Source organism: Nerophis ophidion, linkage group LG10, assembly GCF_033978795.1.
Source record: "Nerophis ophidion isolate RoL-2023_Sa linkage group LG10, RoL_Noph_v1.0, whole genome shotgun sequence".
NCBI lineage: Eukaryota > Metazoa > Chordata > Actinopteri > Syngnathiformes > Syngnathidae > Nerophis > Nerophis ophidion.
Window position 1 is genome coordinate 8,808,275 of NC_084620.1, and position 25,633 is coordinate 8,833,907.

Here is a 25,633-nt window from a genome sequence, read left to right on the forward strand (position 1 = left end):
CATTTTTAGACAATATGATTTGGGACTTCCCACGGGCCTGATTTTGGACCCTCACGAGCCGTAGTTTGGGTACCCCTGGTCTAATCCAAATTTTCCGAATTTATGTTTGTTTCTTGTGCAAACCAATAAATCAACTCTTTATTGATCAAAATTGTCACAAAGCTCAGACCTTCATTCTGTTCCTGTCTATAACCCAACCCCTTATATATAAACATTTAGCAACAGACCGTCATCCTCATTTCCAAGTTGACTTGTTTTTATTAGTATAACTATTCCACAGTTATTGAACATGGGTAAGGCCATTAAGAGCGTATTATTTGCAATGGTGACCTAGCACAGAGGCAGCATTTACATGTTAGAGATGTTGATGTGTGATGACTAACAAAAAGGTGTTGCATTGTCATGTCTGTGTTTGTTCAACTTCTGTTTCTCTCTGCTCAAAGTGAGATCCCAATTAGTTGGCCCACTCGTTGAGTGATATCAGCTCGCAGTAACCGGATCCTTGCCTATTGATGACATTCTGTGCTCTCTGTGTTCCGACAAGGTTGAGTCCTCACTTGTGCCTGCTCTGTTTTGCCCTCCGGCTTTCAGGTCTGCCCAGTATTTTTCCTAGCCTTGTCGAGCGTCTTTCGTTTATGTTTTTGGTTTTCTATTCTTCATTGTGTGCTAGTTCTTTCTTTTGCCACATCGCCTTTTGTTGTCTTCAGTGTTGTTTTTTCCCCCCTCAACAGTAAAGAGGAAGATTTATTGTTTGCCGGTTTCTGCCTCTGCATCTTGGGATAGCCACGACAAAACCAAATTAGCGCTATATATTGCTCTCAACAGTTCACAAATGGTCTTACCGTGTGGGGGTGAATGTGTTGGAACATAAATGTTTAAGATGGACAAACACTTTTCAAGGGTAACATAAAATATTAGGAGTTTCTGCTCCACAAGTTGCAGACACCAATGGAAACATGTGGTGTTCCTTTATATTATATTTTTTTATTATTTTAAGTACGTGCTTTTACTGCCATCAAGAGTTTACTTATGAATCTGTGCTGTATAAAATGAGTAAAACATCAATTTAGTATTTGTTTTTAATTTTTTTGTTGAAATTCTGTGCTTTTTACCAAAAACATTGATACAAATTCAAAAACTCCTAATTGGATTCAATGTTGATTAAAAAAATAAAAATGCCTCAAAACACTGCAAATTCTGCCGTAAGTTCCTAAAAAAAGCTGCCGCAAATTCAGGTATTTTAAGCAACAATCACAAAAAAAGCGAAATTCTGGAGGGACTAAAACTTTTAAGCGAAAGTAGAAGCAAGAGATTTGGAAACGTGTTTTTTTCTTTTTTTTTTAAACATTTCTTTTTACTGGACATTTTTAACAATGAAAATTTTCACCAGTGACACTCAATATGTAGTTTAAAATGGGAAAAGGTTCTGTATAGCATAATGTTTCAATAAATAAAAAGTATAGGCAATTATACGTTCACGTACAAAGCAATGTTTTCAAATAGTTTGAAGAATGTGACGTTTCACCAGTGAAACACTTCACTTTATATACAATGTCCATGTGGAGTACCATTCTATTCTAGCCTTTAATTATGGGAGCTCCTGTCACAAGGGGAGGGGGGTGGACAAAGAGAAAAATAGAGTGAGCGATACTCTATTTCATGTAACTTTGGAATGCATTTAACAGGTTCTTGTTAGACTGTAGATTGCTTGTTCTCACTTAGGCAAGCTATAAGTCATCCATGCTTTAACGTTGTTGCACTGGTGAACATTTTACAATGTTAGAAAAAATGAAGAAAGTTTTTTGCAAGAGCTTTGCATAACAAGACATGCATTCATGCACATGCACCACAGTGTGTGTGTGTGTGTGTGTGTGTGTGTGTGTGTAGTGATGGGTACCTTTCACTTTTGAACCAATGCAGGGTATTTATACCGGCACTCACGGCACAAATCTTTGGTACTCCTATATATGTTCATGTGGTAATAGATCTAAATTTTGTAAAATTTTAATAGTTTATCCATTCATCCATTTTATACCGCTTGTCCCTCTTGGATAAAGTTAAAATATTTATATTATTTAACATTTACTAGTGAGCTGATAAATATAAATGTGGTGTGAAGTTGTTATATTTTGTTTTCTCAAACTTCTTAGTTTAGTTTGCGAGCATGCATTTACTTAAGTTTGTCCTTGGTGTGTTACTGTAGTCAGGAAGTAGTCTTTGCCATTAAATTGCATTTGAAAGTTTTGTCTTTTGTTGAGTTCAACAAAGTGTTAATACTATAAGTATGGTACTTAGATCACACCAGCTGTTTTTGTAACGTGCTACTTCACTGTAGTTTTCATTAACCAATTCGGAGGTGTTAAAATCAACATGTAAAATTGCTAATGCTAATCAGTAGCATGTTTATGGCATATCCAATATAACTTAGCATCGAGCTAACCCATTTTAAAAAAGTGGAGCTTTACTTTTGAACGCACCCTATCAGGCTGTTTACATATAAAATTACAACTTGACCCAGAGGCAGTCCACTACAAATATGCTTGTTTGCCCGCCAAGTGTTTGAGTCGGTGTCTGAGTCTGCAAGTCGCCGAGCTGCAACAGAGTTCTGGAAATATGTTATCATTTGATTATACGTTTATCGTCACCCATAAAATTTGGACGTTATCAATAAAAGTACCGAGTTCAGTACCCATCTGTGTGTGTGTGTGTGTGTGCGTGTGTGTGTGTGTGTGTGTGTGTGTGTGTGTGTGTGTGTGTGTGTGTGTCTGTGTGTGTGATGGGTACCTTTCACTTTTGAACCAATGCAGTACCAATTCCCGGTACCCGGGAATTTCTACCGGTACTCATGGTACAAATATTTACTATTTCTGTATGTGTTCATGTGGTAATAAATGTACATTTTGGAGAAAATTGCAATAGTTAACTATCCATCTTCTACTGCTTGTCCCTCTTGAATAAAACAAAAATACAAATATTAGTTAACATTTACCAGTGAGCTGATAAATATAACTGTGCTGTTGTTATAGTTTGTTTTCTTAAACGTCTTAGTTTAATTTGCAAGTATGCGTTTACTTAAAGGGGAACATTACCACCAGACCTATGTAAGCGTCAATATATACCTTGATGTTGCAGAAAAAAGACCATATATTTTTTTAACCGATTTCCAAACTCTAAATGGGTGAATTTTGGTGAATTAAACGTCTTTCTGTTTATGGCTCTCAGAGTCATAAACGTGACGCTGCCTAGGTAAGAAAGGCACCATTTTCATTTTTCAAACATACAAACACTGGGTCTCAGCTCTGTTATTTTCCGTTTCTTCAACTATTTTCTGGAACCTTGGAGACATCATGCCTCGTCGGTGTGTTGTCGGAGGGTGTAACAACCCTAACAGGGAGGGATTCAAGTTGCAACACTGGCCCGAAGATGCGAAAGTGTCTGCGAAAGTGTCTGCCGCCAGACCCCCACTGAATGTGGGGGTCTGGGCCCGGGTGTCTCCACATTTTACCGGCGATGACAGACATGGCACAGAGATGTATGGATAACCTGCAGATGCATTTGCAACGATAAAGTCAACGAAATCACAAAGGTGAGTTTTGTTGATGTTGTTGACTTATGTGCTCTACAGACATATTTGGTCGCGGTGTGACTGCCAGCTAATGGATGCTAACATGCTATTTAGACTAGCTATATGTACATTTGAAACTATATCATGTCTCCTTCCACCCACATTTAATGCGTAAAAAACACTTACCAATTGACGGATTTAAGTTGCTCCAGTGTCACAAGATGCGAAAGTCCTGATCGTTTGATCCGCACATTTTACCGGCGCTGCTAATGCAGCAATTCGGCCATGCTATGGGCCACTTAATTAGGTACACCCATGCTATGGCCGAATAGCGTTAATAGCTATTCGCTCAATAGCTTCTGTTTCTTCTTCAACTTCATTTTCGCTATCTGCCTCCACACTCCAACCATTCGTTTCAATAAATGCGTAATCTGTTGAATCGCTTAAGCCGCTGAAATCCAAGTCTGAATCAGAGCTAATGTCGCTATATCTTGCTGTGCTATTCGCCATTGTTTGTTTACATTGGCAGCACTGTATGACGTCACAGTAGGAAAATAGACAGTGGCTTCGACAGAGCGGAAATCAAGTACTTTAAAGCTTTTTTTAAGGATATTCCAGGACGGGTAACATTTTTAAAAAAACTTCAACAAATAAAATAAGCCACTGAGAACTGATTTTTATTGGTTTTAACCTTTTTGAAATAGTGATAATGTTTCCCTTTAAGTTTGTCCTAGGTGTGTTGTTGTAGTCAGGAAGTAATCTTTCCCATTAAATTGCATGTGCCAGTTTGGTCTTTTGTTGAGTGCAACAAAGTGTTAATACTATAAGTAATGTACTTTTTTCACACGACCTGTTTTTTGTAACGTGCCTGTTACGTTGGGGGGCGCATGGCTGCACTGGTAGTGTTCTCTCCAACGCAGAAAACAAGCTGAAGCAGCGTGCAGGTAGGGTTAAGTTTTTTTCTGTATTTTAAGACAGGATCAAAAATACAAAACTGAGGACGCTAAAAAGCATGGAGCTAAAAAAAAAAAAATGTTACCAAGGGTGAAAAACAAGGAATGCTAGTGTGTAGACAAATCAATACAGCGAGGAGAAAAACCAAGAGAACGTAATTGTTGCCTATAGCAAACATTGACCCAGCAACTAACGCTGGGTTACAGAAAACTATAAAGGGGAGTGACTAACCAAAACACCTTGTGGGAACACTAATTGCTAAATAAAGACAGGTGAGGAGAATCAGTGCCCCTGGCAACCAACAGTAACCAGGAAAAGAGGGTGCCCCCAGGAAACGGACTAAAACAGAAAAACTACCAAATATAAATCATGCCATGACCCGGGTGACGAATCATGACAGTGCCACTTCACTGTAGTTTTAATTAAAACATTTGGAGGTGTTCAAATCAACATGTAACATTGCTAATGCTAATCAGTAGCATGTATTTGGCATATCTAATATAACTTAGCATCGAGCTAGCACATTTTAAAAAGTTGAGCTTTACTTTTGAGCGCACCCTATCAGGCTGTTTACATAGAAAATTACAACTTGACCCAGAGGCAGTCCACTACAAATATGCTTGCTTGTTTGCCCGCCAAGTGTTTGAGCCGGTGCAGAGTCTGCGAGTCGACATGCTGCAACAGAGGTCTGGAAATATGTTAGCAATTGATTTTATGTCTATCGTCACCCGTAAAATTTGGTCGCTATCTTTGAAAGTATCGAGTTCAGTACCCATCTGTATGTGTGTGTGTGTGTGTGCGTGCGTGTGTGTGTGTGTGTGTGTGTTAATAAAATGAAAACTCCACCTTGTCTGCTCCCTGTGTGCTGAGCGCAGGAGTTGGCCGTGACCCTTCATCCTTTTGTGGCATCAAAAGAGGAAATAAATAAACATGCTAATATAGGCAGAGCAAAAAGCTCAGCTGTCGCGACTACTTTTCTATCAGAGGGCAAAATGAGCTTCACCAAACCCCATGCAGGTGACAGCACCTAATTTGGTATGAAAGGGATGCCACAATACACAAACTCATCTGTTGTGCCTTCCAGGAAGCACCTGATAAGATAACCTTTTAGTGGTGGGCTGTAAAGACAACTTGATTAGTTCCTAATTAATAATTGAGGAGGTAGGTGTATAATTAATGTTGCTCCTAAGAGAGAGACAATGTGATTAAAGAAACGATTGTGTGTTTGACAGGCCGCTTAACAAGAAGGCGCCTACTGTACGTCAGCAGGCGTCATGTGCAACTTGATGTTTCCAACAGTGCGACCAATGAGTCACCTACCTCCTCCTCTTGGTCGTAATCTTCGCCATCGTAAAAGTCCTCTTCCTCCTGTTCCGGCTCTTCGCTTGTCTGGAGATGCGGGAATAAAAGGGGCATAGATGAAGGGGGATATCATGGTGGAAGATCATAGTAATGCTAAAGAGACAACAATGCCAAGTGACAGCCAGGGAGCACATTCATCCTGAAGCACAAAATGAGGAATCACATGCATTCAAACCTTTTTGTTTTTCCAAAAATTCCCCTTTTGTTGTTGATTTAAAGACGGGTATGTGGAAGTGTGTAGTAAAATACATTTTAAAAAAGATACAATAAATAGTCAAAGTGAAAAAAATTAATATGTATAAAATACATTGTCAAATGTAACCCTTTCATGCATACATTCTGATCACCTGAAGTACCTCAAATTTTAGTGTTTTTAAAGGCCTACTGAAAGCCACTACTACCCACCACGCAGTCTGATAGTTTATATATCAATGATGAAATATTAACATTGCAACACATGCCTTTTTAGTTTACTAAATGACAATTTTAAATTTCCCGGGAGTTTCTTGTTGAAAACGTCGCGGGATGCTGACGTGTCCGCGTGACGTCACGGACTGTAAGGAAATATTAGCGCTGCACACACACACAGCTCCAAGTCGTCTGCTTTAACCGCATAATTACACAGTATTTTGGACATCTGTGTTGCTGAATCTTTTGCAGTTTGTTCAATTAATAATGGAGAAGTCAAAGTACAAACATGGAGTTGGGAAGCTTTAGCCTTTAGCCACACAAACACACGGTAATTCCTTGTTTAAAATTCCCAAAGGTGAAACTTTACTATGGATCAGAGCGCGGTCAAGCGAACATGGATCCCGACCACATGTCAACCAGCAGTTTTCTGTGAGAAAATTGTGGTAAAAAGTCTGTGCCGTCCGTACAGCTGCTGTCAACTTCCATCAGACACTGGCCTCAAAACACCCGTGGATACACCCTTCCGACTATCAGGTACTATTAAACTCACTAAAACACTAGCAACACAATAGAAAGATAAGGGATTTCCCAGAATTATCCGAGTAAATGTGTCTAAAAACATCTGAATCCGTCCCAATGCTATGGCGTTTTTTTTTTTTTTTAACTAAAGTTTTTTTTTTCTAGTCCGTCGCTATCAATATCCTCAAACATGAATCTTTCATCCTTGCTCAAATTAATGGGGAAATTGTCGTTTCCTCGGTCAAAATAGCTCTTTTTGTTGGAGGCTCCCATTAAAAACAATGTGAGGATGTGAGGAGCAATCAACGGGTGACGTCATCGTCTGCGACTTCTGGTAAAGGCAAGGCTTTTCTGTTAGCGACCAAAAGTTGCGAACTTTATCGTCGATGTTCTCAACTAAATCCTTTCAGGAAAAATATGGCAATATCGCGAACCGATCAAGTATGACACATAGAATGGACCTGCTATCCCCGTTTGAATAAGAAAATCTCATTTCAGTAGGCCTTTAACTCTTTAGGCATGAAAAAAGTACTTTCAATATTTTAACAGGTCTTACTTGTCATAATGAAAAACAAAAAAATAAGAAATAAAAAATACATATTCAGTTGTTTATTAAACCGTGTTATAAATCTATTACAATGTTTTTTTAATACATTTTCTTGAGAAAAATTGCAGGTTGAGGTTGAGGGGTGTGGTTCACTGCCTGTTCTGTTAGTCAGCATGCTTACAGAAGCATTTTTACACCAGGACATACTAGTTTGTATGCTGTACATTCTACACACAGCCCATGTAACATATCAAATATAAGTCAGACATCATTATTTTCTAAATGGCATTGAAAACATAAAAATTGCTTAGTACTGCAAGTCACCATACTGTGAGTCGCCATGATCACAAAGATCCGAAACGTGGATTTTGGAACTGTTCCATTTCTACCACAGGTCATTGTTTTGAAAAGATCTTAAACAATGTGTTAAAATATGACAATATTGGCAAATGTACTGCAAAAACCAAAAGTTTCCTGACTTCCAAAATAACTTTTTTTTTTACAATATAAAATAATAAATATTAAAGGCCTACTGAAATGAGATTTTCTTTTCTAAACGGGGATAGCAGGTCCATTCTGTGTCATACTTGATCATTTCGCGATATTGCCATATTTTTGCTGAAAGGATTTAGTAGAGAACATCGACAATAAAGTTCGCAACTTTTGGTCGCTAATAAAAAAGCCTTGCCTTTACCGGAAGTCACAGACGAGGTGCGCGTGACGTCACGGGTTGTAGGGCTCCTCACATTGTTTATAATGTGAGCCTCCAGCAGCAAGAGCTATTCGGACAAAGAAAGCGAAAATTTCCCCATTAATTTGAGCGAGGATGAAAGATTCGTGGATGAAGAAATTTAGAGTGACGGACTAGAAAAAAAATAAATACAATAAAGGCGATTGCATTGGGAGCGATTCAGCCGTTTTTAGTCAAATTTACTAGGATAATTCTGGGAAAACCCGTGGCGCAGTGGGAGAGTGGCCGTGCGCAACCCGAGGGTCACTGGTTCAAATCCCACCTAGAACCAACCTCGTCACGTCCGTTGTGTCCTGAGCAAGACACTTCACCCTTGCTCCTGATGGGTGCTGGTTGGCGCCTTGCATGGCAGCTCCCTCCATCAGTGTGTGAATGTGTGTGTGAATGGGTAAATGTGGAAGTAGTGTCAAAGCGCTTTGAGTACCTTGAAGGTAGAAAAGCGCTATACAAGTACAACCCATTTATCATTTATCTTTCTATTGTGTTGCTAGTGTTTTACTGAGTTATAGTATCTGATAGTCGGAGGGGTGTATCCACGGGTGTGTTGATGCCAGTCTCTGAGAGTAGTCACGGCAGCTAAGTACGACAGCAGCTCCGCTGATCTCCGGTAAGAGGCGACTTATTTCCACAATTTTCTCACCGAAAACTGCCGGTCGACATGTAGTCGGGATCCATGTTCGCTTGACCGCTCTGATCCATTGTAAAGCTTCACCTCCGGGAATTTTAAACAAGGAAACACCGTGTGTTTGTGTGGCTAAAGGCTAAAAGCTTCCCACCTCCACCTTTCTATTTTGACTTCTCCATTATTAATTGAACAAATTGCAAAAGATTCAGCAACACAGATGTCCAAAATACTGTGTAATTGCGAGATGAAAAGAGACGACTTTTAGCCGTCCAACCAATAACGTCACAAACACGCGTCATCATTCCACGACGTTTTCAATAGGAAACTCCGCCGGAAATTTAAAATTGTAATTTAGTAAACTAAACCGGCCATATTGGCATGTGTTGCAATGTTAATATTTCATCTTTGATGTATAAACTATCAGACTGCGTGGTCGGTAGTAGTGGGTTTCAGTAGGCCTTTAACATAGAACTTATACCCACAAATGTTTGCTGAGTTCTAATGAACACAGAATTGTAATTAAAATAACAATTTAATTTAGTTATTTTCAAAAACAACCAAGTCACAATAATACTAGTGTATAAATTGCAGTGAACATATAACCAGCTAAAGTATGTGTGATGTCAAATTTAGTGGACACATGATTAAACATAATCTCCGTAAAACACATAATCAAACCCAGAAACATTTTTTCAAGGGTGTCCTAGAATTCAAAGAATGGACAGGTATTTGTCCCATACTGCACTTCTGTCAGCCATTTTTTTTGTGCCTTAAACAGGTGACCAATAGGTAGAAGACACCAGAGTTGTGAATAAAGAGAGTATGACCCACTTAACCACAGGCGCCATGTTTGCAACCAAGGGGGTGTGCTGCTGTGCCCAGGAGAAGTTCTCCATTTGCATTATACAGTTATGACTTATATCCGTCAGGTCTGCATCCACTAAAACACGTACAAACCTGTTAGCACACGCAAAAGCAGATCTATTAAACATGTGCAAAGTGGATTGTGTCTGTTAAGTGAGCAGAATAAGGCGTGCAATCCATTTTGCCTGTCTGTCTTCATTGACTTGCAAAATATGTGCTGATTATCAAAACACCCGCAATACTGGGAGGAAAAACATGCAAAAATAATCACAGTGGGGCAAAAAAGTATTTAGTCAGCCACCGATTGCGCAAGTTCTCCCACTTAAAATGATGACAGAGGTCTGTAATTTTCATCATAGGTACACTTCAACTGTGAGAGGCAGAATGTGAAAAAAAAATCCAGGAATTTTAAAGAATTTATTTGTAAATTATGGTGGAAAATAAGTATTTGGTCAACCATTCAAAGTTCTCACTGATGGAAGGAAGTTTTGGCTCAAAATCTCACGATACATGGCCCCATTCATTTTTTCCTTAACACGGATCAATCGTCCTGTCCCCTTAGCAGAAAAACAGCCCCAAAGCATGATGTTTCCACCCCCATGCTTCACAGTAGGTGTGGTGTTCTTGGGATGCAACTCAGTATTCTTCTTCCTCCAAACACGACGAGTTGAGTTTATACCAAAATGGATACATGGATGATACAGCAGAGGATTGGGAGAATGTCATGTGGTCAGATGAAACCAAAATAGAACTTTTTGGTATAAACTCAACTCGTCGTTTTTGGAGAAAGAAGAATACTGAGTTGCATCGCAAGAACACCACACCTACTGTGAAGCATGGGGGTGGAAACATCATGCTTTGGGGCTGTTTTTCTGCTAAGGGGACAGGACGATTGATCCGTATTAAGAAAAGAATGAATGGGGCCATGTATCGTGAGATTTTGAGCCAAAACCTCCTTCCATCAGTGAGAGCTTTGAAGGGTTGACCAAATACTTATTTTCCACCATAATTTACAAATAAATTCTTTAAAATTCTTACAATGTGAATTCCTGGATTTTTTTTTCACATTCTGTCTCTCACAGTTGAAGTGTACCTATGCTGAAAATTACAGACCTCTGTCATCTTTTTAAGAAGGGAGAACATGCACAATCGGTGGCTGACTAAATACTTTTTTGCCCCACTGTATATAGCATGCGCAATGTGATTTATCAACACTGATCAGCTTTTTGCGAGCACTATTTGGCATTTCATTTAGCATGTGTCAGAAGGACGTGCAAACTGACAGTTCCACACACAGCTGCTGGATCAGGGCCCGCACTGCACAGACAATGGACAGACAACAATCCCCCGTCCTACATGTGTGTGTGTTAACATTTTAGTGGACGGTCAGAAATAAAAATACTAGCCATATCGTCTATTCAACAATTTTATTGCTGCTGAATGTCTTATGGAGCTGAATGAAATGAATTAAATTGATGTGTCTTTGAGTCTGTTGGCATTTTTTTTATGTAATTTGTTGTTGTTTTTTATATTTAGGAAATATATTGCTATAATATACCTCATACAGGAAAATGCATTTTCTTGTATTATAGTCATTCCAGATGCACGAATGCGGTGGTGATGCGATCCACAGCCTCGCGCACTTAAAGGCCGACTGAAAGCCACTACTACTGACCACGCAGTCTGATAGTTTATATATCAATGATGAAATATTAACATTGCAACACATGCCAATACGGCCGGTTTAGTTTACTAAATCACAATTTTAAATTTTCCGCGGAGTTTCTTGTTGAAAACGGAATGATGACGCGTAGGATGACGCGTGTTTGTGACGTCTCGGGTTGGAGCGGACATTTTAGCGCAGCACCACTTGCGGCTAAAAGTCGTCTCTTTTCATCGCAAAATTACACAGTATTCTGGACATCTGTGTTGCTGAATCTTTTGCAATTTGTTCAATTAATAATGGAGACTATAAAGAACAATGCTGTTGGTGGAAAGCGGTGTATTACAGCTGTCTTTAGCACAGAGACACAGCCGGTGTCTCTTTGTTTTTAACACAGAGCGGTCAAGCGAACATGTTTCTCTACGTCAACCAGCATGTTTTTGGATGGGAAATTTGTGATCTATATCTTACCGGAGACATCATTGGATTATGCGTCCTCCTGCAGTAGCTGTTTTAAAGGCAGCTGTGAGCTCCTCGGCTTCTCTCTGAGACACTGCGTGTTCACCGCAGCCATCCGACCTCGAGGTATGTCTTTACAATCTCACTAAAACACTATTAAAACAATAAGCAGATAAGGGATCTTCCAGAATTATCCTAGTAAATGTGTCTAATTACATCTGAAACGCTCCCGGAGCCATCGATTTATTTTTATTTTTATTTTATTAAATTTTTTCCAGTCCTTCGCTATCAATATCATCATACACAAATCTTTATCTTCGCTCAAATTAATGGGGAAATTGTCGTTTTCTCGGTCCGAATAGCTCTTGCTGCTGGAGGCTCCCATTATAAACGATGTCAGGATGTGAGGAGCCCTCACCCTTGTGACGTCATCGTCTGCGAGTTTCGGTAAAGGCAAGGCTTTTTTATCAGCACCAAAAGTTGCGAACTTTATCGTCGATGTTCTCTACTAAATCCTTTCAGCAAAAATATGGCAATATCCCGAAATGATCAAGTATGACACATAGAATGGATCTGCTATCCCCGTTTGAATAAGAAAATCTAATTTCAGTAGGCCTTTAGGACACGTTTCACTTCCATTATCGTCACCTCCCAGCTGGCCCCAATTCTTATCGTCACGTGAGTGCATTTTGACCAATTTAGGAGATGATCTGAAACCGAGTAGGCCATACCTTCTTAATACACGATTCTGCAACACACCAGCGCAGTGCTTTTCAAATATTTTGTGTTGCAGCCCCCCCCAGGTAGAAGAAAATATTTTACGCCCCCATTCTCCACTGTGACTATAAATAGTAGAATTTGTCTATAAAATTGTTATAATTATACATAACATTGTAAGTTTATTAACAGTAAAGGAAACAACACACTGGTATTTCTTTGTTTCCCACCATGGTTCCAGTGAAGCCAACTGCTACATACGTTTCATCATATGATGGTACAGCAAAAAAAGCATGTTCCCCTGGGTCACACGCGGCCCCCCTGGCTACACCCCCCACCCCCCGCCCCCACCAAGGAGGTCCGCCCACTATTTGAGAAGGACTGCACTAGCGTCCACTATAACGACTGATGCGCAACTTTGACATTAATATTGAAAAACTGCTTTCAAATAACTCTCCACTGTCCATGAAAGGGTTAAATGATAAAATGTAAACCAAACAAATAAAACTATTGCTTTGTTCACATATGCAGCTGTTAGTGGAAGCCAGTGTGAGTGAGACATGCTCAGTGGGAACCCTTCAAGGACATTTACCGGGCGATGTCTCTGCCTCTTATGTCGTCTTTTATTTCCTTTGCCCTGGTTAACATCCGTGACACATAATAGTCAGTGTTAATAAATAAGGAGGACTTTCCTTGTGCACTTCTCTACAAGATAGTGGTTTTGTTGTTACCTTTCCCCGTCTCTTGTGTTCTTTGCTTTTCCTCCCGGAGTTCACCTGAACAGGGACGACACTTGCTGGTTCCTAAAACACAGGTGTTCTTTAATACTCAAACTAGTGTTGTCTCGATACCAATATTTGGGTACCAGTACCGGTACCGACATGTATTTAGATACTTTTCGGTACTTTTCGATACTTTTCTAAATAAAGGGGACCACAAAAAATTGCCTTATCAGCTTTATTTTACCAACAAATCTTCCATCCATTTTCTACCGCTTATTCCCTTACGGGGTCGCGGGGGGCGCTGGCGCCTATCTCAGCCACAATCGGGCGGAAGGCGGGGTACACCCTGGACAACTCACCACCTCATCGCAGGGCCAACACAGATAGACAGACAACATTTACGCTCACATTCACACACAAGGGCCAATTTAGTGTCGCCAATCAACCTATCCCCAGGTGCATGTCTTTGGAGGTGGGAGGAAGCCGGAGTACCCGGAGGGAACCCACGCATTCACGGGGAGAACATGCAAACTCCACACAGAAAGATCCTGAGCCTGGATTTGAACCCAGGACTGCAGGAACTTCGTATTGTGAGGCAGACACTAAACCCTCTGCCAACAAATCTTACAGTACATTAAACATATGTTTCTTTTTGCAAGTTTGTCCTTAAACAAAATAGTAAACATACAAGACAAGACTTGTCTTTTAGTAAATGGTAAACGGGTTGTACTTGTATAGCTCTTTTCTACCCCTTTTTAAGGAGCCCAAAGCGCTTTGACAGTATTTCCACATCCGCCCATTCACACACACATTCACCCACTAACGGCGGGAGCTGCCATGCAAGGCGCTCACCAGGACCCATCAGGAGCAAGGGTGAAGTGTCTTGCCCAAGGGCACAACGGACGTGACTAAATAAATGATAAATAAATGGGTTGTACTTGTATAGCGCTTTTCTACCTTCAAGGTACTCAAAGCGCTTTGACACTACTTCCACATTACCCATTCACACACACATTCACACACTGATGGAGGGAGCTGCCATGCAAGGCGCCAACCAGAACCCATCAGGAGCAAGGGTGAAGTGTCTTGCTCAGGACACAACGGACGTGACGAGGTTGGTTCTAGGTGGGATTTGAACCAGTGACCCTCGGGTTGCGCACGGCCACTCTCCCACTGCACCACACCATCCCTAGGATGGTAGAAGGTGGGGATTGAACCAATAACCTTCAGATTGCTGGCCCAGCCACTCTACCGACTTCGCCACGCCGTCCCTAGTTTAGTAGTAGTAGTTTTAGTAGTAAGTAATCAGACAAAGGCTCCTAATTTAGCTGCTGACATATGCAGTAACATATTGTGTCATTTTCTATTATTTTGTCAAAATTATGAGGGACAAGTGGTAGAAAATGAATTATTAATCTACTTATTCATTTACTGAATATTTAATAATCACTTGTTTTTCTGTAGTTTGGGTGCTTTCCATGAGTTCTGGATACCACAAATTCAGGTATTAATCTGATATCAAGTAGTTACAGGATCATACATTGGTCATATTCAAAGTCTTCATGTATCCAGGGACATATTTTCTAAGTTTCTAGACATAATATACATTTTAAAAACAAAAGATTTTTTTTCCTAAAAAATATAGATGTAATTGACTAGATACGCTGCTGAACTTGGTATCATTACAGTGGATGTTAGGTGTAGATCTGTTAGATTAGATTTGATGTAGATTTGTTTACATTCAAGAACGGCATCATTAGGGCATGACGCCGGTGAGCTACAGTGTGTAGTGAAGCATGTTTTGCTATTCCTCATCCTGCAGGGATGATACTTGTAAGAAACTCACTTTATTTGTTGCCATGCCTTGGATTTAGAAGTAGCTAAAACACTGCAGACTGTGGATGGATGTTCACCGCTAGCCGTGTCTTAAAGCATCTCTTCTTGAGGGTGTTTCAGTGTTATAACTTCACCTTTATCTTTAGTTTTTAAGCCAAAATGCATCTGTTTTTCTTTTTCATTATACAAGCAATGACACGACATGACGATGACGGGGGTGCGGTAGAGTAGGGGACCTATACTTTTTAGAGGCGGTATAGTACCGAATATGATTCATTAGTATTGCGGTACTATACTACAAACCCCGTTTCCATATGAGTTGGGAAATTGTGTTAGATGTAAATTTAAACGGAATACAATGATTTGCAAATCCTTTTCAACCCATATTCAGTTGAATGCACTACAAAGACAAGATATTTGATGTTCAAACTCATAAACTTTTTTTTTTTTTGCAAATAATTATTAACTTAGAATTTCATGGTTGCAACATGTGCCAAAGTAGTTAGGAAAGGGCATGTTCACCACTGTGTTACATCACCTTTTCTTTTAACAACACTCAATAAATGTTTGGGAACTGAGGAAACTAATTGTTGAAGCTTTGAAAGTGGAATTCTTTCTCATTCTTGTTTTATGTAGAGCTTCAGTCGTTCAACAGTCCGGGGTCTCCGCTGTCGTATTTTACGCTTCATAATGCGCCACACATTTTCGATGGGAGACAGGTCTTGACTGCAGGCGGGCCAGAAAAGTACCCGCACTCTTTTACTACGAAACCACGCTGTTGTAACACGTGGCTTGGCATTGTCTTGCTGAAATAAGCAGGGGCGTTCATGATAACGTTGCTTGGATGACAACATATGTTGTTCCAAAACCTGTATGGACCATTCAGCATTAATGGTGCCTTCACAGATGTGTAAGTTACCCATGCTTTGGGCTCCAATACACCCCCATACCATCACAGATGCTGGCTTTTGAACTTTGCGCCTATAACAGTCCGGATGGTTATTTTCCTCTTTGTTCCAGAGGACACCAAGTCCACAGTTTCCAAATATAATTTGAAATGTGGACTCGTCAGACCACAGAACACTTTTCCACTTTGCATCAGTCCTTCTTGGATGAGCTCGGGCCCAGCGAAGCCAGCGGCGTTCCTTGGTGTTGTTGATAAATGTGTTTTGCTTTGCATAGTAGAGTTTTAACTTGCACTTACAGATGTATCAACCAACTGTAGTTACTGACAGGGGTTTTATGAAGTGTTCCTGAGCCCATGTGGTGATATCCTTTACACACTGATGTCGGTTTTTGATGCAGTACCGCCTGAGGGATCAAAGGTCCGTAATATCATCGCTTACGTGCAGTGATTTCCCCAGATTCTCTGAACCTTTTGATGATTTTACGGACCATAGATGGTAAAATCCCTAGATTCCTTGCAATAGCTCGTTGACAAATGTTGTTCTAAATCCGTTCGACAATTTGCTTACAAAATGGTGACCCTCGCCCCATCCTTGTTTGTGAATTATTTAGCATTTCATGGAAGCTGCTTTTATACCCAATCATGGCACCCACCTGTTCCCAATTAGCCTGCACACCTGTGGGATGTTCCAAATAAGTGTTTGACGAGTATTTCTCAACTTTAACAGTATTTATTGCCACCTTTCCCAACTTCTTTGTCACGTGTTGCTGGCATCAAATTCTAAAGTTAATGATTATTTGCAAAAAAAAAAATGTTTATCAGTTTGAACATCAAATATGTTGTCTTTGTAGCATATTCAACTGAATATGGGTTGAAAATCATTTGCAAATCATAGTAATCCGTTTATATTTACATCTAACACAATTTCCCAACTCATATGGAAACGGGGTTTGTAATACCGGTATACCGTATATCCCTAACTCAAACATAATTTAATTTTGAAAATATTGAGGTATCATCTATTTTGTAGTATGATTAAAAGTTGCACTCACGTTGAGTAACAACGTTTGATTCACCGTCTTTAGTGTTGCATTAATCGCCTCCGCTTGTTCTTTGGGTGGCTCCATGGTCCATACTGTTGGTGCCTCTACGGTATCATTCCAGGAATCCTTCAAATTAAGTGCATGTGAAAAAAAACAACATCATAAACAGCTCCCAGAATAATGTGTCTCTATAAACTACAACCACCTTTGTAGGACTTTCCCACTCAAAACCCGTCATAGTGTGCAGTTCCACCAGCGGCTGACTGAAAAGGTCAGACTTCACGGAACTCTGTTAAAACAACACAGCCAGTGAATAAAAGAACACTTCACCTGTAAACTCAGGTCACTGAATTGACTGGAACTGGACTGTTCTGAGAAATGTTTCTCGCCTCTCGTCCGAACAGGTTTTTATCAATTCATGCTTATGACTATAGCTGTCCCGTCTAGTCTATGAATATTAACTGATGCTGAAGATGAGAGGTGAGACTCCTATGGCAACATGAACAGTCCAGTTCTGTTCGAGTTGAACACACAGTCTTAAGCATTAACTGCTAACTTGATTGGACAGCTCTAATCTTGAGCATGAACTTAAGTCTTGATAGGACTGATTGATTGATTGATTGATTGATACTTTTATTAGTAGATTGCACAGTACAGTACATATTCCGTACAATTGACCACTAAATGGTAACACCCGAATAAGTTTTTCAACTTGTTTAAGTCGGGGTCCACGTTAATCAATTCATGCTAGAACAGCTTCGGTATGAATCATTAACTGATGAGTCGATGGGACACAAGAAGAAGTCAAATAAATACAAGATATGGATCAAAGAGGCTAGGGAAATTAGGAAGCGAGGGGCCATGGGCTTGGGACGTCGTCCTTCATCTCTATGGCTAATTCGAGGAACTTTTATTTGGAAGGTAGATCTACTGTTTAAATGTTGGCTACTGTACTTTTATTAAAAATTGCTTGAATGCTGAACATGAAAGCAGAAAGGGTTTTCTTGTTATTTCAACCTAAAGTCTTGGTTGTACTTTATTCAATAAGATGTGAATTTATTAATTATTAATTGTTGTTTACTTGTTTGTGTTTATCCATGAATCATTTATACATAATTCCCTTATAACAGGGGTGTCAAACTCAAATACAGAGTGGGCCAAAATTTAAAACCGAACAAAGCCGCGGGCCGAGGTTGAACAAATTAACCCTTTAATAGGGACCCAAACAAGTTTTGAATTGAATATTGACCAAGCGAGGCTTATATAACTTTATAGTGACATGCAAAATCCAGTTTCAAATAATAATGATTAAAAAATATCAATGGCATGTCAAATAAAATAAAAACACAAATGTAATGCCTTTTTTCGGCGGTGGGTTTGAGTTGGGGCGGGGTTTGGTGGTAGCGGGGGTGTATATTGTAGCGTCCCGGAAGAGTTAGTGATGCAAGGGGTTGTGGGTATTTGTCCGGTTGTGTTTATGTTGTGTTACGGTGTGGATGTTCTCCCAAAATGTGTTTGTCATTCTTGTTTGCTGTGGGTTTACAGTGTGGCGCATATTTGTAACAGTGTTAACCTTCTTTATACGGCCAGCCTCAGTGTGACCTGTATGGCTGTTGACCAAGTATGCCTTGCATACACTTGTGTGTGTGTATGAGCCGCATATATTATGTGAGTGGGCCGGCACGCTGTTTTTATGGAAGAAAATCGGACGTGACGACATGTAGAGAACGCCAAAAGCAGTGCTTTTACGGCCCGCCCCCAATATTATTGTCCGGGTGGAAATCGGGAGAAATTCGAGAGGGGCACTGAACTTCGGGAGTCTCCCGGGAAAATTGGGAGGGTTGACGAGTATGAGTATTAGCGGTGAATGTGGTGTTACAGCGGTGGGCCAGCTCTAATGTTAATTTGATATTGCCTCAAGGGCCAAATTTGGCCCGCGGGCCAGAGTTTGACACCCATGCCTTATAGGAAGTAACAGGAATGTAGAAAACTTCACCTCGGCTCAAAAGCTTCTGTTTCTTCTTTAATTTTGTTTTCGTTACCTGCTTCCACACTCCAACCATCCGTTTAAATATATGCGTAATCTGTTGAATCGCTTACGGCACTGAAATCCGAGTCTAGTGTCCAGTATTTATTTCACAGTCACACTGCTTGATTTGTTTTGCTAAAAAGTTAATGAATCCATTTCAACTCATTGTATCGTTTCGTATCGTTTTAAAAATAATATCGTCTCTGAAACGCATCAGCAACCACAAATATTGGATCAAATCTAATTGTTACAACCTTAGTGCAGTGGTTCTCAAACTTTTTTTAGTTATGTACCACCCGTGAAAATGTTTTTAATTCAAGTACCCCCTAATCAGAGCAAAGCATTTTGGGTTGAAAAACATAGATAAAGAAGTAAAATACAGGACTATGTCTTCAGTTTCTGATTTATTAAATTGTATAACAGTGCAAAATATTGCTCATTTGTAGTGGTCTTTCTTGAACTATTTGGAAAAAAAGATATAAAAAGAACTAAAAACTTGTTGAAAAATAAACAAGTGATTCAATTATACATAAAAATTTCTACACATAGAAGTAATCATCAACTTAAAGTGCCCTCTTTGGGGATTGTAATAGAGATCCATCTGGATTCATGAACTTAATTCTATTTTTTTTTTCACAAAAAAGAAATCTTTAACATCAATATTTATGGAACATGTCCACACAGAAATGTAGCTGTCAACACTGAATATTGCATTGTTGCTTTTCTTTTCGCAGTTTATGAACTTACATTCATATTTCATTGAAGTATCATTCAATATATTTATAAAGGATTTCTGAATTGTTGCTATTTTTAGAATATTTTTGAAAAATCTTACGTACAACTTGGCATACCTTTAAGTACCCCCAGGGGTACGCGTACCCCCATTTGAGAACCACTGCCTTAGTGTGTTTACATGAAGCATTTTTATTACGGTTAGGCTTTTAATCTGATTAATTGTATCTATGTGCACATAGCTAATGACTGCTTGGTTGAGAACATTCACAGGTACTTGTTGGTAATGTCCTGCATCGTGTCGAGTTTACACTACATACCGTGTACTCTGTGATGGCGTTGGACGTTTGCGATTCGGTGGTTGTCTTGGTTTCCTTGGAGCCTCCAAGTGCGTGAAGGAGCTCCTCCATGCCGCCTTGTAGCAGCCTCTCGATCAAAAGCTTTAGCAAAGGCAGCTAGGGAACAAAATATATAATAAGTTTGAGAAATATGATCAACTTTTGTTTGGTGTGTTCATGTAAACACACCTTGATGCCATAGGCTTCAAACATTACTTCGATATCCTGAATAGGAGAACAGGAAATGTGCTGTTAAGCTTGCTTCAAATTAGGTGAATAGAAATGTATATAAAAGATTCACCTTCATCTCAAGTGATTTTCCAGGGTTTCCAGCATCACCCTACAGAACCAAAACACAGTGAAATATACTAATATACATCCTTTAAAGGGGAAAATTATCACCAGACCTATGTAAGCGTCAATATATACCTTGATGCTTCAGAAAAAAGACCATATGTTTTTTTAACTGATTTCCGAACTCTAAAAGGGTGAATTTGGCGATTTAAACTCCTTTCAATTGGTAGCCTGTCCGAGCAATGACCTTTCACCCGTGACGTCACAACAGGAAGCAATCCCCCATTTTCTCAAACACATTACACACATCAAGTCAAATCAGCTCTGTTATTTTCCGTTTTTCCGACTATTTTGCGTACCTTGGAGACATTATGCCTCGTCGGTGTGTTGTCGGAGGGTGTAACAACATGATCAGGGACGGATTCAAGTTGCACCAGTGGCCAAAAGATGCGAAAGTCCCTCGTTTGTTCTGCACACTGTACCGACGATAGCGATGCTACGACAGAGATGGCACAGAGATGTGTGGATATCCTGCCACACTCAAAGCAGATCCATTTCCAATGATAAAGTCAACGAAATCACAAAGGTGAGTTTTGTTGATGTTATTGACTTTGTGGAGTGCTAATAAGACATATTTGGTCACGGCATGACTGCAAGCTAATCGATGCTAACATGCTATTTAGGCTAGCTGTACTGTATGTACATATTGCATCATTATGCCTCATTTGTAGCTATATTTGCATCCAGCCTTTCCCTCCACCCACATTTAATGCCAAACAAACACGTACCAATCGTTGGTTAGAAGGTGATCGCCGAATTTGTCCGCGCTTCTTCCTATGCCGCTGTCTGTCGTGATACGGCTCAAAAGCTTCTGTTTCTTCTTTAATTTTGTTTTCGTTACCTGCTTCCACACTCCAACCATCCGTTTGAATATATGCGTAATCTGTTGAATCGCTTACGGCGCTGAAATCCGAGTCTGAATCCGAGCTACTATGCTATACCTTTCTGTGCTATCCGCCATGTTTTTTTTTTGCTGGCTTCACGCAGTGACGTCACAGGACAATAGACGGGTGGATACAACGACGGTTAAAATCAGGCACTTTGAAGCCGTTTTTCATGATATTGCGTGATGGGTAAAATTTTGAGAAAAACTTCGAAAAATAAAATAAGCCACTGGGAACTGATTTTTATTGGTTTTAACCCTTCAGAAATTGTAATAATGTTCCCCCTTTAAAAGTAACCATGACTTATTGCACCTTTTCTCCTTTTGTGCCTTCTTCTCCTTTATCCCCCTGCAGTGAAGAGATACTTAAGCAAAAAAAGCACCTGCAATTATTAATCAGCCCATTTCGTTGTTACCTTCATTCCGGGAGAGCCCTACTCAGCACACAAGAAACAAAAGAGGTGTTAGGACATGTAATTACTGACACCCATAGGGAGTGACGCCTATTTACTCACAGTGGCCCCTGGAGGACCCATGGGGATGGGAAAGGCTTGTCGGATTTCGTCAATGGTGGCGCCCTGTGAACGGATAATGCGGTTAGCATCGTGTGCTGATGGAGAAAAGACCGTAGGCGATGGTTTACCTCTGCAGTGACGAGCATCTGCTTCCCAGGGAACCCAGGTGCTCCTGGCTCTCCTTTACTGCCATCTTTTCCCTGTGGTGCAAAACTTAAGCTTTTCACTTTGTCTCGCCATGTACAACCTCAAAACCACTCACATTTGCGCCTGTGTCCCCTTTGTCGCCCTGGAATAGAAAAACAAAGGATTAACAAAAAATGCATTTCAGCAAAAACACTAACTTCCCTGTAGTTTGTGATACATTTGAGGGACCTTTTTGCCTTCTTCTCCTTTTAGTCCTCTCTCTCCCTGCAAAATCATTTTACATTGAGTTCAGTCAGCAAAAACATCCCCGTCAGTCAAATTTCAAAGCTCCTCACATCTTTTCCCGGCAGTCCTCGCTTCCCATCAATGCCAGCTCTTCCCTGGAAAGAAGCAACTTCAAATATTGGGGATGTCTCACTCCGAAGAGTTATTTTTGGCAACAATATTTCATGTCTTACTGGAGTTCCTGGTAATCCAGGCATTCCTGCAATTCCAATACGACCCTGCTCGCCTCTTTCTCCTTTCTATTGGGGGTAAAAAAATAAGTAGAGAACATAACAAACTTGCTGCTGATGAACTTATTTAGCATACTTACCACACCAGTCTCTCCCATTTGACCCTGTGTTTAAAATAAACCATCAGATGAGCCAATTAAGAAGCCAGCACATATCTTGTAAATGCATGTGTGTCATTATGACCTTCATGCCTGGTTCTCCTGGTGAACCGTCAAGTCCATCTCTTCCTGAACTACCCTGCACATGGTGACACAAATGGGCGTAAAAAGTACTGCCGACATATGTGTGTGTTTTTTAAGGAATTCGTGCACCAACCTGAGAGGATCCTGGGAGTCCGGGTTTACCCTCTGGACCCTATGAAAGACATTTTAAAGAGGGTACCTCAGAACAAAAAGTTTGATGAGGATTCTGCTAGTTTTCACACAGACATAACAGCTCCGAGAAGCACTTCAGCCATATCTGTCCCTCACTGATATTGCTGAGAAGTTTCAATCAGGATTCAAGATTCGCCACAACACGGAATCAGCATTACTAAAAGTCCAAAATGACATTTGTATGGCCTTTGACACTAAAATGTTGTTGTACTTGTCCTTTTGGATCTCACAGCTGCCTTTGACTGGGTGGACCATGCAGTAGTACTATACACCCAAGGGGGGGTATAGCTCAGTTGGTAGAGCGTCCGTGCCAGCAATTTCAGGGTTGCTGGTTCGATCCCAGCTTCCGCCATCCTAGTTACTGCCGTCGTGTCCTTGGGTAAGACACTTTACCCACCTGCTCCCAGTGCCACCCACACTGGTTTGAATGAAACTTAGATATTGGGTTACTATGTAAAGCGCTTTGAGTCACTTGAGAAAAGCGCTATATAAGTGTAATTGACTTCACACTTCACACTTCAGTCCTCGTGTCCCGCCTGGAGCATTGTGATGGCCTACGTGGATCTGTGCTAAAATGGGTGTCCTCATATCCCTTCAGAATGTCCTTTTCAGTAACAATTCATGATCTCTCCTCCACAGTTGCTCCACTTTATTCTGGCGTACCCCAGGGTTCAATCCTTGGACCTATTCTATTTTCTCTTTACATACTCCAATTAGGTTCAATCACATCCAATCAAATAGAATGTCAACTTCCGCTTTTATGCTGATGATGTACAGCTTTATTTGCCCGTTATATTAAATGACAGAAAAACGCTAGATTCCCCATAGCTTTCTGATTGACATTAAAGAGGGTAGAGGAGAGGAGAAGTCTAGCAAAACTCCTAGCCATTATGGACAACACCTCCCATCCACTACACTCGGACCTTGCGGAGCGAATGAGCACGTTCAGCGAAAGGCTCAAACTCCCAAAATGCAACACGGAACGACACAGGAGGTCCTTCATACCGACAGCCATCAGACTGTATAATGCATATGTTCCTTGACTGCACTTAAATGTAGAATATATGTAGAATATATTTATATTTTTCATATATTGTATATTATATATAAATATAATATATGTCATATATTATTTATTATTATTATTGTTTATTGTGGTGCTGAATTTCCCCCAGGGATCAATAAAGTACTTTCTATTCTGTTCTATTCTATTCTATTCTATTCTATTCTATTCTATTCTATTCTATTCTAAACTATGGCTGTCACAGAATTCTCTGCATTTAAGTGAGAGCAAAACACATTACATAGTTTTACGCCCTGATGCATGTCCAAGTGCACCCAGCTTTAGCACCTTTACCCTCGCTACTGCTCCGGGTGAGATATTTGACAGCAACCTTACATTTGAAAAAGAAATTAACTCTGTGGTTAGAGCAGGTTTTGTCCAGCTGAGGCCTTTGACAAAGGTGAAGCCTTTTCTGCAGAGGGCAGCCCTTGAAAAAGCCATTCATGCTCTCATCAACTCTAGCCTGGACTGCTGTAATTCCCTCTAAAGTGGATAAAATCAGTCATTCCCCCACAAGCTCCAGTTAGTACAAAATGCAGCTGCTCGCCTCCTCACTAATGCTTCAAAACATGCTCATATTAACCCGGGCCTCTTTGCTCTCCATTGGCTCCTAGTATTTTTTAGAATACATTTTAAAATCCTTCTTTTTGTTTTTAAGGCCATCGAAGGTCTGGCCTCAGCATACTTGGCTGGTATTTTAACTGTTCGCCACCCACCAAGGAATCTTCGCTCATCTTCACACACTTTTTTTTGGAAGTACCAAGGATTAGAGTTCAAAAATGGGGTGATCGTTTTTCTTCCGCATCTGCACCCAAGTTATGGAACTCCCTCCCACCTGAGTTGTGAGCCATCACAGAGCTACAAGCGTTTAAATCTCTACTAAAAACATATTTGTTTCAACGGGCTTTTAACAAAGTATTTTTTATTTATTTAGGTAAGTATTTATTATTTCTATTTTAAAATGTGTGGTTTTACTGGCTTTTAACTTGTTTGTCCTGTAAAGCAGTGTTTTTCCACCTTTTTTGAGCCAAGGCACAATTTTTTTATTGCAAAAATCCAGAGGCACACCACCAGCAGAAAACATTAAAAATGAAACTCAGCAGTCGATATTGACGGTAAAAAGTCGTTCTCGCAATTGTTGGATATGAATTCAAACCAAAACCAAGCATGCATCAATATAGTTCTTGTTTCACAGTGTCAGGACTTGTCACATCAGGCCGTGACTTATTTTGAGTTTTTTGCTGTTTTCCTGTGTAGTGTTTTAAGTTTTTGTCTTGCGCCCCTATTTTGGTGGCTTTTCGTCTTTTGTTGGTGTTTTCCTGTAGCAGTCTCATGTCTTCCTTGAACGCTATTCCCCGCACCTGCTTTGTTTTCACAATGAAGACTATTTAAGTTGTGCGGAGACTATCCTTCTTTGTGGGGACATTGTTGATTGTTATGTCATGTGCGGATGTACTTTGTGGACGCCGTCTGCTCCACACGCTGTAAGTCTTTGCTGTCGTCCAGCATTCTGATTTTGTTTACTTTGCAGCCAGTTCAGTTTTAGTTTGGTTTTGCATAGCCATCCCGAAGCATCAATGTCTTAGCGACACTCACCTTTTGTTTGTTTTTGGTTTAAGTGTTGGATACCTTTGTATCTGCACGCTGCTTCCCGCGTATTGTGATCACGACAAACCATGTTTCCGACATCTACAAAGCAATTAGCTACCTGCTGCCACCTACTGATATGGAAGAGTAT

The 25,633-nt window shown here is 40.2% G+C and overlaps 1 protein-coding gene across 8 annotated transcripts in view; it reads right to left on the reverse strand.

Annotated features, from left to right (window-relative positions):
* Positions 1–25,633, reverse strand: part of col7a1l (collagen type VII alpha 1-like) — a 153,441-nt gene that overhangs the window by 37,621 nt on the left and 90,187 nt on the right. For 3 of the 8 annotated variants that reach the window (XM_061912235.1, XM_061912234.1, XM_061912241.1), the window contains exons 56-75: positions 22,774–22,812; positions 22,642–22,695; positions 22,539–22,562; positions 22,402–22,467; positions 22,279–22,323; positions 22,172–22,207; positions 22,059–22,085; positions 21,925–21,996; positions 21,797–21,859; positions 21,698–21,715; positions 21,595–21,630; positions 20,346–20,384; positions 20,234–20,269; positions 20,027–20,161; positions 17,151–17,234; positions 16,955–17,071; positions 13,169–13,240; positions 13,030–13,074; positions 5,840–5,908; positions 5,366–5,416 (exon numbers count right to left, since the gene is read on the reverse strand). In XM_061912235.1, the coding sequence (XP_061768219.1) occupies positions 5,366–5,416; positions 5,840–5,908; positions 13,030–13,074; positions 13,169–13,240; positions 16,955–17,071; positions 17,151–17,234; positions 20,027–20,161; positions 20,234–20,269; positions 20,346–20,384; positions 21,595–21,630; positions 21,698–21,715; positions 21,797–21,859; positions 21,925–21,996; positions 22,059–22,085; positions 22,172–22,207; positions 22,279–22,323; positions 22,402–22,467; positions 22,539–22,562; positions 22,642–22,695; positions 22,774–22,812 (1,128 nt within the window). The remainder of the gene's footprint in view (positions 1–5,365; positions 5,417–5,839; positions 5,909–13,029; positions 13,075–13,168; positions 13,241–16,954; positions 17,072–17,150; positions 17,235–20,026; positions 20,162–20,233; positions 20,270–20,345; positions 20,385–21,594; positions 21,631–21,697; positions 21,716–21,796; positions 21,860–21,924; positions 21,997–22,058; positions 22,086–22,171; positions 22,208–22,278; positions 22,324–22,401; positions 22,468–22,538; positions 22,563–22,641; positions 22,696–22,773; positions 22,813–25,633) is intronic. The other 5 variants (XM_061912236.1, XM_061912239.1, XM_061912237.1 and 2 more) reach the window with 5 other exon arrangements.